At 47.0% G+C, this 16,067-nt stretch overlaps 1 protein-coding gene across 4 annotated transcripts in view; it reads right to left on the minus strand.

Annotated features, from left to right (window-relative positions):
• adamtsl3 (ADAMTS-like 3) overlaps nucleotides 1-12,087 on the minus strand; it is an 85,943-nt gene extending 73,856 nt beyond the window's left edge. Inside the window, exon 1 of one of the 4 annotated variants that reach the window (XR_005077411.1) lies at nucleotides 11,368-12,087. Coding sequence is in view for 3 of the 4 variants with exons in the window: in XM_037112876.1 (XP_036968771.1) it covers nucleotides 11,368-11,424 (57 nt within the window). In the remaining variant the exon portion in view is untranslated. The remainder of the gene's footprint in view (nucleotides 1-11,367) is intronic. The other 3 variants (XM_037112876.1, XM_037112875.1, XM_037112878.1) reach the window with 3 other exon arrangements.
• Between the last annotated feature and the right edge of the window lie 3,980 nt (nucleotides 12,088-16,067).

The following is a 16,067-nucleotide window of genomic DNA, read 5'->3' on the forward strand; positions in this document are numbered from 1 at the left end:
CACACACACACACACCTATGCCCAGTGCACATGCATGCATTGGTCATCAGTCTGCCTCCTTTTTTTTTTTTTTTTTTTGCTTACACACTGTCTAAGTTTGACCTGAGAGGAGCAGGAAGCCTGAAACTGAAGTAGGTTAGAGTCAGGAAAAGGGAGAGGCTGTGGATGAACCCAGACCCCAGGAGCAGGGCTCAGCAGGAGCTCAGTGAGTCAGCCAGTGGGCATGCGAGGCCGACACTCTGCAGCGAAGCCGAAACTGCTACGAGTGCACAAAGACTAACGGGAGGAAATGAAACAGGGATTTATGATGTAAATCTATCTGAACACTGCTTACCGGGCTTTTCTTAATAAGCGCAAGCAGAGAGATAAATCAAACGTGTCGAGTAGATAAAAACACAGACAATACACTGAGAAGATAGACATGTAAGCTCACACGTGCATATTTACTTTCAGAGCGAAGCAAAGGATGGTGGCATGTCAGAGCAGGAACCACCTGAGGCTGCATTACAGATACACATGGATGCACTGATAAAAGTTTTTTAAAACAGACAAGCGAGACAGTTTTGGCACACATTGTTAAACATGAACCTACATCCTCAAGGCGGTGTGTCTGCCTGCACACCTGCACACGGCCGCAGATCAGGTTACTTAACAGCTGGCGTACACGCAAACAATAACTTAATACCTCTGCTGTGCGTCTTTTAATCACCGCTTTTACTTTATAAGTCGCTAATGCTGTTAAGTAAATCTCCTCCCACGTCTATTGCAACACTTGGGCAGCCGTCTTGTAAACCTAAATGTTTTGTTAGCATTGCCCAATTCCACATCTGTTGCAGAAATTAGCGGTCTGCAAGCTCAGTCTGGTTCGAAGGAAAATATTCCCCCGCAAAAATATTTGTTGTCAGCATAGATTAAGCCGCTGCAATTACAGCCACATATTGTAATATTAACACCGGGGGAGTGAGAATCACTCAGTATGAGGTGAGAGGCTGGCACTTTGTTAGCTCTGGGTGAACGCAATAAATTCCAAAACTGTTACGCAAAAACTAAAAGGCTCGCTGCCAGTCACATTTAGGTGGAACTATAATGTGCTCAGGCGAAACGCTAACTGATTGATCGACCAACTGTCGCGAATTTGGCTGCTGATTAACATGTTGTGCGCTCTGGGAAAATGAAGGAGCCAGTTTTTACGGATTTATTCCAGTTACATTATCCAGTTTGTATCACGAAGGCTTTCTGTCACCTCTTCTGGACACATGGGCCCATTTGTGTTCCCTCTGCAGTCTGTGGAGCCTTTTGTGGATGTTTGAGTGAAACGCTGCAGGACGAAAACACACAAGTAATCCAGCAGTTATTATTTATTAACTTATTATATGATTGTTTTCAGGATCAGTCATCACACAACGTGCAGTACGTGCAGCACAAACTGCCTGGATTTGTTTGTTTGATCATTATCAACTTTAAAGACATTTTAATCACAAGAGAAAGATCTTCTTTTTCATCCCCAAACACACTAAATAAACAAACTCTTCTCGTTTCATCGGCCAGATCGTGACACCTTTCCTTTCCTTCCCTCTCACCGAGCCTGAGAACATCACAGCTCCGATAAGATCAGAACATTAGTCATCATATCCTGTGGGTAGACGTTTAACCACTGAATAAGGATGTGCACTCGACATTTATGTCTCTATTACACTTGTTGTGTAATAAATCATATTTAAAATGCATCTCTGACGTTGGTGGTATGTGAAAGGATGATGTTATCGCTTCAAAAGTGCAATATGGAAGAATACTGGCACACCGTCAAAGCATATCACCACAGTGTCTGGAGCTGCCTTTAGCTAGCTAGCTCAGTTAGCCATGCAGGTATCATGTCAGACTGGGAGCTCCAGGTCCTTTTCCAGTGAGTCCGCCATGCTTCTACAGAAGCCCACAACCCACAAACCAAACGCTGGCTCTAAGGAGGACTTTGCAGTTAACCACCCTCCAAATCCTACAGACCGGACCTTTAACTATCCTCCGCCTGCAAAACAAGCTTCCCTCAGATGTCACTTCCTCACAGCACATTACTCAGTAATGAGTGGCACATCACTCTCGCCTCCTGTCAAACAACCCTCATCCTGTGACTATCAAACATTCTTCCTCTCCCATCATGATCCATCTCTCTTTCAATCATTCCCCTCCAAAAAAAAAAGACAGAAAAAATCTTAAGGGTTGTGCATATTTGGCCTGAGCTCTGGTTCCCTCTGATCATGTAATGATTTGCCCGTAACGATTACTCTCTCATGCGATGATAGAGCAGTTTGTACCTGTCCCGCAGAGCGCTGCAGCCAGCCACATTCCTGCTGCGCCCTCCTGCCAGTCAGCGTCAGCCAACACACTTGTCTCGCGCTGACACACACACACACACACACATCTTTCACCCACATACAAACACACACAAACGGCCCCTGCTCACTTTTTTCTGCGCTCGCACACAGCCCGCCATTGTTTGTCAGTCAAAACAGTTCTGCTTTTTTTCTCAGTGTCAGTCATAATTCAAGCGAGCCGCTCCCTCATTCCATCCTGCTCGACGTCTCCGGGTTCACCGCAGGCATTATGTCACCGTGTTTCACGTTTTATCAACATGATTTTCCTGAGGTTTTATCAAAATCCACTTGGGTAGCGTGATGTTAAAATGATGTAGCGTGCACCTGGAGGAAACACTGTATGAAATATTGAGTGTGACAGATGAACAGACAGATGTTTCCCTGCAGAGAAGTGAAATGTCAGCAGGTTTATCAAATGATTTATTTCTCCAGGTCAGGGGGTAAGAATCACCGCTTTCACTTCTTATTTTGACCAAAACAACATGATGGAACAATCTTCTCTTGGAAACCACTTTGAATTAGCACGGATAAACTACACGTGGGAAATTAAAGGGCAACTCCAACAATTTCCCCCATTAAATTAAATTAATTTCATCAATATAAATAAGTTCTGTTCCAACAGACCGAGGTGGAGTTAAGTTAGCTGTTCTGTGGTTTAATCAAAGAATTGTATAATATTCTTCAAACAGATGACTTCTATATCTTAAATCTTAATTCTTTAAGTAACTTACAACTGTAACTAATTTCAGGAAGCCCTTTAGTGCATCACAGTCTGACAGATGTCATCGATCAGGCTGCTGCAGGTTGTGTTGAGAGACTTTGTCAATAACACGGAGCAGGACATCATGCAGTAACGCCGGCTGGCTTCACCTGCCCTGCATCGTCTCTCTCCGTCTGTCAGTCCACCTGTCTCTCAGCGTCGAGCTTAAATGATCTGAAACACACGCTTCAGGACCTTTCATACCGAGCTGAGTACCCAGTATCTGTCATATCATCGAGGTGGCTTCACAGGCCACCTGGTCACCACAATCCCAACTATTCCAGCTATGGAGCGAATCACGCCGAGATGAGAGAAGAAGCTGTACTGATAACACAAAAGGCCTTATTTAAAAGCGCATTATGTCCCGCTGATGAGAAGGACGATGAGTGTGTGTGGGGGAGAATGAAGGATGAGTGACATGCTCAATGTCAAACGAGCACTTTTCCAGGTCACGGTTGCCAAATACTTTTCAAGCTGCATACCTGTCATCGGGGAGGCAGGAGGAGGGGAGGGGAGGGTGCTTAGAGGATTCGGACTACACGGTTTCAAACACGCAGGGCGCGTTACGGAGGTCAGCGAGACACCGGCGTGGGTGATGTCATCGCACGGAATTCCACAGTGGCGCTTCAAATGCAACACCACGGCGAGACAAAGGCCATCAGCCGGCCGAGAGATCGAAAACAACAGCGACCCCGCGGGGGTGTTTTTTTTCTCAGACGGGTAGTTATCGCAGAGGTCAGGCATCAATCATCGCACAACACGCGAAACAACAAGGCTGCACACAGACCGTCTGAACGCATACAAGTTTAAATAAAGGTCGCTTGAAGTTCACGCTCAAGTTCACACTCAGTTCAGACATCTAGAGTCAAGATGCTGCTCGCTGAACTCCTACCTGACACACACACACACACACACACACACTCAGAAACAATACATAAACACACTTAGAATAACACTTACACACACACACAAACACACACACACACTCCTAGACCACACAGATTTGAGGGACTTCTTCAAAATGGGGGGGTCCCAAACCTCTTCACAGGAGGCCAGTAAGTCTGCATCTGTGCTGTGTCACTGTGTGTGTCAGTGTGTGTGTGTGTGTCAGTGTGTGTGTGTGTGTCAGTGTGTGTGTGTCAGTGTGTGTGCAAGTGCATTTCACAGAGGGCATCGTGGTCCAGCTAATCCCTGTGAGCAGCCTAGTAATGGTCCAATGGTCACACCGCACACAGAGCAGTCACAAGACCACAAACACACATTTACACACACACACCTGTGGTGGAGAGCAACAACACTGACGTCTCAGAGAGGATCGGTCCTGCGTACGGAGGACGTTTCCTGTGGATCCTTCGAGTCGTGATTCTTTAAAAGGAACAGTTCAACATTCACTTTCTTGCTGTCACACTGAGGCCGCCAGCGAAGACGGCAGGAAGTCGCTGCTGCTGGCCAGGAAATCGTCTCTCACACACACACACACACACACACACACACTCACAACTCTGCCAGCAAAACACAACAACATGACATTTCTCTGACATTTTTTGCATAGCGCTGGTCGGAAACTGCTTTAAGCCCCATTAATCCGTCAGCCTCAGAGGTGCTGGTCGGCAGTTTTTCATCTTTGGACAGAACCAGGCTCGCTGTATCCCCCTTTTTCCCAGTCTTTATGCTATGCTAAGCTAACTGGCTGGTTGTATGTTTACAAGACAGGAACGAGAGCTCCAGTCCGCGCTGAGCTTGGCTATACTAGAGACGGTGTGACAGAGAAAAGCCAAACAAACTGCTTTATCGACAGTTCGAAGTGATTTTGTGTGAGTGCAGATGGACTGCTGGGCCTGGAGCAGGATCTGATACCACTGAACGACACTGAAGCACATTCACGTGAGGATCCACACGCTGGACACACCTCACCTACTCTACCGTCAGTCTGCTCCTGTGGCCGTACGCATGGTAATCCCTAACAGCACATCATTTGTAACGGTGTCTCCGGTGTTTAGTCGTGGCAGCCCAGCGTTTACTCAAAGCACATGTGGCTGCGGGGGGAAACAGATGTGAGAACACCAGAGAGCATCATTAGCCTCGCAAACATCCAGCGCAGCAGCACAGCAGCCTCTCAGTCGGCCCTGTTTCCATCCTCACACATAACCTCTCTCACACTCGTACGCAATCTCCGTTTTCCCGTTTCCACAGGAGCGAGTGTGGGAGATAGCTGGTCCTGTATTTGTTTTTTAATGCCTGTCATCCAGTCGGCAGCTCTGGAGTTACTGCATTTCCATTTTTCTCCACGAGCGGTTGAATATTTAGGTTTTACTTTCCGATTTTTTCACCGGTGGCTTTTGTTTCTGCGTTACCTCTGTTTAGCCTTTTGCTCTCCGTGCATGCTTCATGCAACTCCTCCACTCTCACTCCATCAATATTGCTCCTTTTTTTTTGTTTCCATGTCTACAGACAGCCTTGTGTCTGTGTGTGTCCCGTTTGCCTGCTCGCTCTTAAATCCACATCAATATCACTCCATTAATAATCCACTTTTCCTTTGTATCCTCTCACATGTCGCTCACCTTCCATCTCTGCAAGCCTCTCCAAGTCTATGACATATTTTTACTGCATTTTATTCAACCTGGGTCACTGAAAAAAGATGTATTTCTGCTTTGCTCTAGTCCTCTAACTTGACTCCATTACTAAAGCGCTAAAGAATAACCACTGTCGAGTCTTTCTCAACCATTCTTGACCTTTCTGCATCCATCATCCTCCCCTCTTCCTTCCCTCTTGCTTTCCTCTTTCCTTCCCTCTGTAGTGCCCGATCTGGCTTCCTCCTCTCTCCTGACGATCCTCCCTTGCACTGTTTCAACACACACACACAACTCCTACCTGCCCTTCCCTCTAATTAGGCATCAGAAGAGGGGCCCTGAGTGCTCCCTCTCCCCTCTCGTTAGCACCACTCCTCGGCACTCCCGCTGCAATCCCACCCTGGGACGGATCTCAGGTCACGGCCGGGGCAGAACAGAACAGACAGAACTGAGGCGCATGTGCTGGAGCAGCTCGACTGCAAAGGTTCTGGGGCTTTTCGAGATTGGCTGTGTGTGTGAAAAATGTGCAGGCCAGATGATGCACAGGGCGCCGCGTCTGCTGCTGCTGCTGCAAATGAAGTCGGAGCCGACGTCCAGGAACACACAACAGGATAAAACAACTCCATCACGCTGACGGAGGGGACGTGGGCTCGCTGCAAGTGGAGCCCAAGATTTTTCATCAGAGGAACAGGATGCCAGAGGCTCGGCTTTCATGCTCGCCAATGACAAATAAACCTCACGGAGAAGGAACAAGTTCATTCACAAGGGGCTCCAGAGGAAGCAGAGAGGGGACGGAGGGCAGCCACCTGCACAATCACAATGGAGCTGAGTATCTGTGATGGGCGTGGGAGCTGCAGAGGCCACCACTGCTGAACTGGACACTAAAAGTCCTTCTGCTGTAATGTTGCCATCTGCTGGCAGATCTTTATCAATGCGTGACAGCAGCCTGATATAAACCCAGAGAGATTACAGTGCGTGTGGCACAATCGGACATACACGCTTTCATCAGGGCAACATGAAACCACAAAAGCTCATTATGCCTTTTGATATTCTTAGCAGTCTGAACAACATGCACTCTTGCATACACTCCGGCATAACACTGCAACATGACTCCGCAGAGTTATGCCATTTGCTGGCACAGGCCGCTTCAGGCAGTCAGTCACAGCATGTTATTAGAACTTGGCATCAAATGATTGAAAGGAAAACAACACTATCAAGTTCCACCAGATTCTGAAGGGGAAACGGCAAAATCCACATTCCCCCGTTCCACAGCTTTTCAATTTTCACATGGCGTGGTTCGTTAATCAGCTCCTGATGTTGATGAAACTTTGACAATTTGGAAATACCCTTTTGTGCTCTCTTGCCCGTGAGAGGACGGATGCCACCCTCATCCGTGTCTTCATGCTAACTATGAACCCCAGAGCCGGGACACAGTTAGCATAGTATCGCGTTTGCTTATTCCACAACCGTTTCCGCTCAAAATCTAAATGCTAAGCTAGGCTAACATCTCCTACCTTCAGATTTAGCTAGAATACAAACATTCGAGTGGTATCAATTTTCTCATCCAACTCCTCTTGGGAAATATTTTAGGGAACACCCTATTTCAACATCAATATCTGTATGTCTTAATATACAGCAAGAGCCAGGAGACATTTAGCTTAGCATAGCTACAAGCTAGAAGCACAGGGAAACAGCTAGTCTGGCTCTGTCCAAAGGTAAATAATCTGCCTAGCAACCCTCTCTAAACCTTCCTAATTAACACATTTTCACACGTTTGTTGAATCCACGCCCATTTCTCCTTGATATCTTAATGCTAAGCTAAGCTGATCATCCTCTAGCTTCACATTTAGAATACAAATAAGCATATTTCACAAAAGTCTCAATATTAATTTAACTAAAAATAAGTGCTATCCAGGTCTAATCTTACATATCCTTCTTCAGCCACGCCTCGTTTGTGAGATCTCTGGGGAGACGAGCACCAGACCTCAGCGTAGCTTTAGGTTTATTACAAATACTGCTGAAACTGAACCATCTCTGGGACTCGACATCCAGTAGAAGCTGCCATGTCTTGTTCTGTTCCGAGGACTTTTCCTTCATTGGCCCACTGAGGACGGTTTGAAGCTACTTCCTTTTGGCCCGGCGCTCTGAGGACGACTGCCTGCGCTCTTGACTTCCAGTGCTGGAAGAGCAGCATCCCCGCTACACCTGAGTAGGACACGCAGGAAACATTGCTGCTGCTGCCAGGAACACTAAGAGCTCTGCATGAAAAGCAAAGAAAAAAAAAAAAGCAGTTTGCGGGCATCTTGGCAATTTGCGCAGACACGAGTACCAGTGAATTTTGGCCTTGGATTGAGAATAATATTGCACACATACACTTCAGCACTTCCACACCGAGCAACCCGAAGTCTCGCTCTGCAGATTAAGCCCAGATGGGAACAATGAGATGAGTATGAAGGCTTTGCAGCGTAACTGAAAACACTCGGTTTTGTTAATGCGCTCCAAAAACTTGCTCCATCCATCCATCACTGGCCAGATGTTCTGCGGAGCCCTTTCCTTTACTCCTCGAGTGGGACCGGTCCCTCTCAGAATTAATTCACTTCCCATTCCACTTGCGTTCCACAACAAAGGCACTCGTGAAAGCTAATTGGATAGTTTGTGGTCTTTATGATGAGGCAATCAAGCCAAGGAGCATGTTTCGGAGAAGACAAGTTGTTGTTGACGGACGATCGCTCGGGACCGTTTGCACGCCGTGACCCCACTTAATCCTGCCATTAGACCCCGAAGCTTCCCCATCCTGAGCACTTCAATACGCTCTGCCCGCTGCATTCACAATCTGAGAGGGACCATTTCCTTTAATAAACATCAAAATCTGTTGCTTTTGTGGCTGATTTCCTTTTGAATTCCAGCTGAGTAATTACAAAGGAAGGCATGTAGGGAGGCGAGCGTGGCAGCTGAGCACTGTGATGAAGTCTGGCAGCTGACTTGAATCCATCATGTGTCAGAAAACATGAACCCTGTCGTCTACCAGGAACTTCCAGCAGAGATATTATTGTCACGGTCTGTTTGTTTGCTGTGGTTTGTTTGCAGGAATGATATTAAGACTGACAGATTAACCTGCGCTGGGCAAAGAAAACGGGAGCAGACACTTGTTTTATATCTGTCTTTCAAACTCTCTGTGTCATGGTCAGAAGAATAACGCTGCTGTTGTTTTGATGTAGGCTGCGACTTTTGGTTTCACGCAGGACACTCACGTTCCCTCACGTTAGCTTACACATATCTCAAACAGATTATACATTTATAAATGCCTGCAGTAACATTCAGCTTTCACATAAAAAATAGCACCGGAGGCAAATCAAGAGAGACACAGGCAGGCAAACGCCGAAAAGAACAAAAATTGGGGCTTACACAAAGGATTTGCTTTGCTCCGTCGCCTTGGCTGGAGCCAAATCAGTGTTTACAGGCACTAACCTCGGTGCTCAGAGAGATGCTTGAGTGTCTTTTAAGGTCACGCCACCACCTTCAAATCCCCATCCAGCAAAAAGGAGAAGAAAAGCTTCTAGAAGGTTCCACTTTGCTGCACAAATCAAGGGAATAGAGCGAGGGCAACAAGACCCTCCAAGAATCACTCGAGGTATGTCATTATGTCACCCACAAAGGAAGGTCTATTCCATTTAGGGTTGGAGCCACAGGCCGTTTGGCCCACACACACAAATCACACAACTTGCCATACGCACAAATATAGAGTCTCATTCTTCAGCTAAATGGAAACGCAGAGACTTTGACCTGAGAGCGGGGATGAAAAGAGAAGGCCGCTGCACAGCAGAGACCCCGGGAGGCAGCACTTGTTGATCCCGGGGTCTCTGACGCAGAGCGCCGGGTCGCGGTGGAGAGTGTGGACAGATAAATGTCCAGCGCTGACTCATGCTGCGCCGTCACTCCCTGCACAGATGGTAGAGCTTCTCACGACCACTTACAGAGTCATTACTCAGTCTCGCTGCACGACAGACACAAAACAATCAGACCTCCGCCAGTTGTTGCAACACCGAAATCAATGTTAATGTTAAGGCGTATCACATTCTGGACGCTGAGCTGAGCAGCTCACAGAGTTAAGTGCGATCAATTACAGCGCACTTTGACCGCAGACGAGGTTTCTGTTAATGTGGGAGAGTCGAAGATGTTCCAAACAGCAGACGATCACTCACACTCGTCAGATCATCCTGAAAACATAATCAAAGATCTGAGCAGCTCCACTCTGACGCTCGTACACATTGTAAGACCATTATTGTGCCATTTCGTGATTTTCCCCCCCAATATTTAAACTGTAACACAACCCGGCCAGCACTGGACAGTGGCCTGGAAAGAGCTGGAAAGCCTGAAGCGCTCCTCTGTCACAGACATTTACTGATTACAGCGCGGACGTGCTCAGCTGGGCTACATGGCAGCCAGGGTGTCTGAAGCCTAAATCACCTTGAAGTGCTATTAGCACCTGTCGTGGTCATTTACACATGCCGACAGTGGCATCCCGCCCCTCTGTTTGAGACCTTAAAACCTGTCTGCAGGCCAAACAACTGCTTTGGGCTCCACTTAAAACTCGGCTTTTCTGCTGTTCTGTTGAAGCGGCATGTGTCAGCTCTGGTGCAGCTCCGTCTGCAGGCACGATGCATGAGCACGGCGGCCCTGAGGAGATAACATGTCAGGCTGCTGCTGTAGTGATTTCTGTCAGCTGACTCTGCTGATTTTAGAAATTCTGTCCAACGCAGGACAGATAAGCTTTGACCTTTCAGAGGACAACCGGTGCTGTCTCTGTTAAAGTTTTAGGTTTGACATCGCGAGGTAAAAGGCAAAGCTGTGACTCTGCTTTCCAAGGCTGTCGTATATTAAAGGGGCACTACGCAGGTGAGGTAAGTAGCAGGTAAGGTCAAGATACAAAACTGAATAAACAAGCTGTTCTCTGAGGAACATAAGGTCCACAGAACCCTGTCTGGAGCTAAAAGGTGGCAGGGTCCGCCACGTATAAACAAAGTCAAACAGCATTAAATTGTGTCGTCCTGTCAGGTCACGAAAACAAACTTAGGCCCAAATAAATCTGTCAGTGAAGACTACATACTGCACCTTTAATTACATAACACACTTTGATTACTCAGCACATTTTGAGTATATTCACACTTATATAATAAAGATATTTTTGTCATGTTGCTGTGCAGCATCACAGGAAGAGGAAGTCCAATCAATGCCACCAAATAATCACTAATATATATAAATGATATAATGTTTTGTTTGTTTCAGGCAGTTTCCTGATAAAATTTGTATTTTATACACACATATTTACTAACAATGTGTCCAGTCATGTGGGATTACGTCAGTCCTGAATTTAAAAAACAGAAATAAAACAATAAAAAGTCACTTCCACCCGAACACCTGGACTCAGCCCATCACACGACATTTCAAATTAAAAGCACGAGGTGCCTCGTTTGTTTTTCTACATACATTAAATAAAAACAAGCTGCGACTGAGTTTATTCTGGTGAACTGACAGCGGGTCCGTCAGCTCCACCACCCCAGTGACGCGCCATCCTCTCCCTCTCTCGCTCTGTCAGAGTCCTGAATGGACCGGGTCAGAGTGAACCCAGCCCGCAGCAGCACCAGCACCGGCAGCACCGGCAGCTTACCTCCACACAGACGGCGGCGAGCAGCAGCCCGGTCCACCACCGGCAGCCTCCTGTCATCTCCGGCGCTGGGAAACTCTCAAAGTGTGGACAGACAGCTGTGTGCCCTGCGCTCCCGGTCCGTCGGTCCCGGTCCGTCCAGTCACTCTCCTCTCCGCTGCTCGGCTCTGCTCTCCGGCTCCACTTCACACGGGTGGAGGGGAGGAAGAGGAGGAGGAGGGGAGGAGGAGGAGGAGGAGGAGGAGGAGGAGGTGGGGGGGAGAAAAAGGTTAAAGTCAGCCAAGAACCGCCGGAGACGACATGACACTTCACGGCCGCTTCCAGATATTTTGTTCCCCCGCAAACACGTTGCTGCTAAATTTATGTTTGCATACCAGCGCGCGCGTCAGGAGCAGCAGGACTCACCCACCTTACACTCTTAAAGACACACGGCCCCGAGCCGCTGCGCGCTGATTGGCTGAGCCGGTGCACAGACACGAGGAGCTCAAGTGATGCTCGGTGTGTGTGTGAGTGTGTGTGTGATGATGCTACAGCCAGTGTGTGTCTGCAGCAACACTTGTAGTGTTATTATCGTAAAAATAAACTTCATACAAGGGCTCATATGAGTGTCGATATCATCAATATCATCAATATCATATCATTCTCAACTCAAGTCCACAAATATATTTTAAAAAAAACATGGTTTTGTGAAGTTTGATCCCATTTTACACCACATTTATCTACAGAACTGAACACACAGTTGAAACTATAAAGAATTATTTTGACATTTTTGGAAAATACACCTGTTAGATGATACGACTGACGACCCGCCGCTCGTCAGTGGGTTTAATATTAAGCTCTGCGCTCAACACAAGCTGAGGATGTTTTCATGTTTTGGTCTATGATGTAAAATACGTCAGTAAATAAAGCGTTTACGTGTCTTAAATAAAGGTTGCTAGCATGTAGCCTACAGTGAAGACACAGCTACAGCCAGAAACCAGTTAGCTTAGCTTGGCTCTTTCCAAAGGTAACGAGATGAACATGCCGAGCCAGCACCTCCGAAATAAACTGAATTAAAGAAACATCTTAGCGCCACGCTAGCTGTTTTCACCTGCTTTCAGGCTGCATGCTACGCTAACAGTCCAGCTACAGATTTGTCGTGCAGACACGAGCGTGGCAACAATCCTCTCGACCAACTCTCAGCTAGAAAGAACAACAACAGAACATATTAATTTCTCTCTTTGTCATAACCGCTCTGAATATCCAATAACATGTCAGAGTAGATTTCATCCTCTGGAGCTATCGCTGGCTGTGGTTTCCTGTCTCGCTGATTTAATCATCGTTGCTTCGTTGATTACTCGCAGTCACAGAGCTGAGTTCTGCTGCACCACAACACAGGACGGCCCGTCTCCCTGCACCATGTGGACCGCAGCTCCTCCAGCCTCGGCTGGAACGTGGGCCATGTGTTGTCGGCTGCACACCAGTCGAGGATTTCGCCCACTTTTTTCACAGCTTTAGATTCAGTCACAAGTATGAAATGCATTAGTCTTTGGAGTTAGACGCCCAGCGCTGCCAGCCGTGTGCCATTTAAGGTCAGGAGGAGTTTTATCTGAATCGAGCGCCGGCTGCTTGTGAACTGAGATCAACTGGATGGAATGAAGCGGTCGCACTCTGGGCCTCGGCTGGCATGTGATAAATCTGCTGTTGTTTCTGATTTACCTCGATGGGACCCATGTCATTCCTTTCCGGCTCCAATAACAATTACAGTTCCCTCTGCGTTTGTGAGAATTGTATTTTTCATGCAACTTAAGCAGAGCTCTGCACTGTATCTAGAAACGAATGCCTCCTTAATGTGGGTCCAGCAGAAGGTCAGACGCCGGCCTGACCTGATGTGTTTCACTTTTGAGGGTTGGAAACCTTTCTGTGGTGATTAAATCATATTTAGAAATAAACTGTAATCAGAACCACAACATTTTCCACCTCAGTGAGAGAGGAATCCTGCATTACAGTATAATTGATAGCTGAGGTCGGCGACTCCTCTTCCTTTTGATCCCGTACCTTCATTACAGTCCGAGACATTGAGTTCTTTGAAGCTGCGCTCTCGGTGGCCGGGCTTTAGGACTTGCTTGTGGCTTTTGAAGCAGTCCAGGGCCACCTTAATAACAATGTTCCTCCAAATCGTCATCTGTCCTCAGCCGAGCTCAGAGGCCTGAGGAGGATGCCCTTTGAGAGCCACACAATAGTATAGGTATGTATGGTATGAGCCACCTGAATTGCTGCCTGACACGCAGGCTTGAATTCAGCTTAATCTCTATTAACACACTGAGCGCAGGAATGTAAATGTTTATTTCCCCAGGAGAGGGAGAAAAATCTTTACCTGAAGGTCGAGGTGGGGGTTGAAATCGCCTCCTTTCCACCTCGGAGGTTAAATCTTTCCTAACAGCGTACCTGTGAACAGTCCAGAGTCTCTGAAAGACTCTCGGGAGCCTCTTGTTGAACTCTGACCGCCTCCGACACCCTCAGAGCGCCGCAGACACCCCACAAAGCCGGAGCAGGCAGTAGATAATGCTTCAAGACATGAACAGTTTACATTCAGTGTGACTGGCCGTGCTTGGCTGAGCCACGTCCTCATGTTACAAACGCTGCTTGCTCTTATTGATGGACGTGTTCAGCGGGATCACCGAGTTGCAAAATCACTGCCCTGAGCGCGAATGTATTTTTAGGGACTCTAAAAGCTTAAATAGCATCTGTCAGTTGTTTGCTCAACAGATCTTAGGGGAAGTTTCTGCGAAGTGAAGACAAATAAGAGGTTGAGGCAGGAGCTAATGACAGTCTTTTCGCTGAGATCTTTTGTTTGAATGCAACGACGGGCTGGATGCTCAGTGAGTCCGTTTCATGCACTCAGACATTTTCTGGAGGCGGCTGCCATCGTTATACTGCATGTTTGTATGTTCGAACACACAGGCACAGAAGCATGACTCCACAAGTGCAAAATAGGGCCGCAGTATGTACAGTACATGTGTTGGTTTCCTGGCTAAACATACCTGGGGCGGGTCAGTGCCCCCCATATGAGTAACCTAGTTGTCTCCCTCTGGCTGACACCAAACATGGCTGTTTGATCAGTGATATTTGGCCTGAGAGTCAAAGCGCTGCTTGTCACATGTGTTCAAAGAGAGGGCAGGAATTTGCCAGATACCAGCGAGAGAAAATGCCCTTCATGGGACACCAGCTAGCTTGTTTTTGCATGAAAGAGGCAGCTCACTGATTCCTCAGAGCAGTTTTGCAACTGAGACTTTCGTGATTAGAGAAAAAGGTTTAGGGAGGGAAAACATTTTCTCTCAGCAAGATACTGTGAAATATGAAGTCACAGCCAGGTGATGGTTGGGAGTTTTTCACGTTTGGTTCCAAAGGATAAAATAAAACTGAACATTAACTGTCATCATGCCGAACACGGAGACTCGTTTACTGACTAGTTCGTCTTTACAGGCTCAGTTATTTGCAAATCTTTCTTACTCTAACTTGTAAATTGATCAATTTATAGTAAAGAGCCTTATAACGTGGTTAGATGTTCAGTGTTGGTGATAAATGTAGTTTATTTATAGCCTAAAGTTAGCTTTTTACGTCTAGTGATTTCATTTGCGCTCCAAAAATCACAGAGGTGGTGTTCATAAATGTAAAGAAAACATCAATAATCCGATATTCAATTAAACAAAACCCAGAGGCTGTTTTGCAGAGGGAGCCATGTTGGATCTAACATCCAGGACAGCCTACAGAAATCCCCCACAGTGCTGTGTCGAGGTGCTGTTTGTTTCTACTCCCGTTTCCAGTATTTATGCTAAGCTAAGCTAACAACATCCTGACTGTACTTTACCTTGATTTTTAGAGTTCACATGTAAGAATGGAAACGATCCGGGCAAGACAGCAAATAAGCAAATTACACAAAGCACACAAACTCCTCCGAGTGTTATTGTGGCACCTTGTTATTGCTTCCAGTCCCCCGGCATGTGGTTCACCGCTACTTGGTTGCCTTTCTCATCTGTCCCTGATTGCCTTTACGGCTCTGTGGAATTTGGCACACTATCTGTGTGTGTGTGTGTGTGTGTGTGCTCATGCCGGAGACTCCGGAGGAAACGAAAGCTCTTGCCACCGCCGGGCCACAGTGTCCCGGGGGAATGCCAGGCCTGCTAAGGGTTCGGTAACCTGCCTGTCTGTCAGCGCGGATCTGTTTCGGCTGCAGGCATCGCGTTCCATCAGGCATGTCGTGTCCAGTGCGTGCTGTCTGAGGGCATCATGCCACAAACCACCAGTCAGAAATGTAGACAGTGGGCACAACACTCTTCACAGTGTTGGCGGTGATCAGTCAGCTCGTCTGAGCGCCCCGAGGGCGTCGTTTTGCTTTCCTTCTTTAGGGAACTATCTCATTACATACAAATCCAAGCTTACTGCAAATAATAAAGCACTGCTGGTTGAATATTAATATATTTCTCTAAACTATTCACTTATGAATAACTGGCACTCAGTTCCACATAAGGAGATTAAGGCATCATCCTTCACAAATCCAGGATTTCCTGTCATCTAATGACAAAGTTAACCTGGGAATCAGTTTCTCAGGTAGCCTCATCAGATTTTCCACGCTTACCGCAGCTCAGCTCAAATCAGAAGAAAATAATCAAGAAGCAGAGAAAAGAAAATCTCCTGCAGGCTGGTCGCTGGCAGAAGAGTTG

The sequence above is a fragment of the Acanthopagrus latus genome, chromosome 10 (genome assembly GCF_904848185.1).
Source record: "Acanthopagrus latus isolate v.2019 chromosome 10, fAcaLat1.1, whole genome shotgun sequence".
Classification (NCBI taxonomy): Eukaryota; Metazoa; Chordata; class Actinopteri; order Spariformes; family Sparidae; genus Acanthopagrus; species Acanthopagrus latus.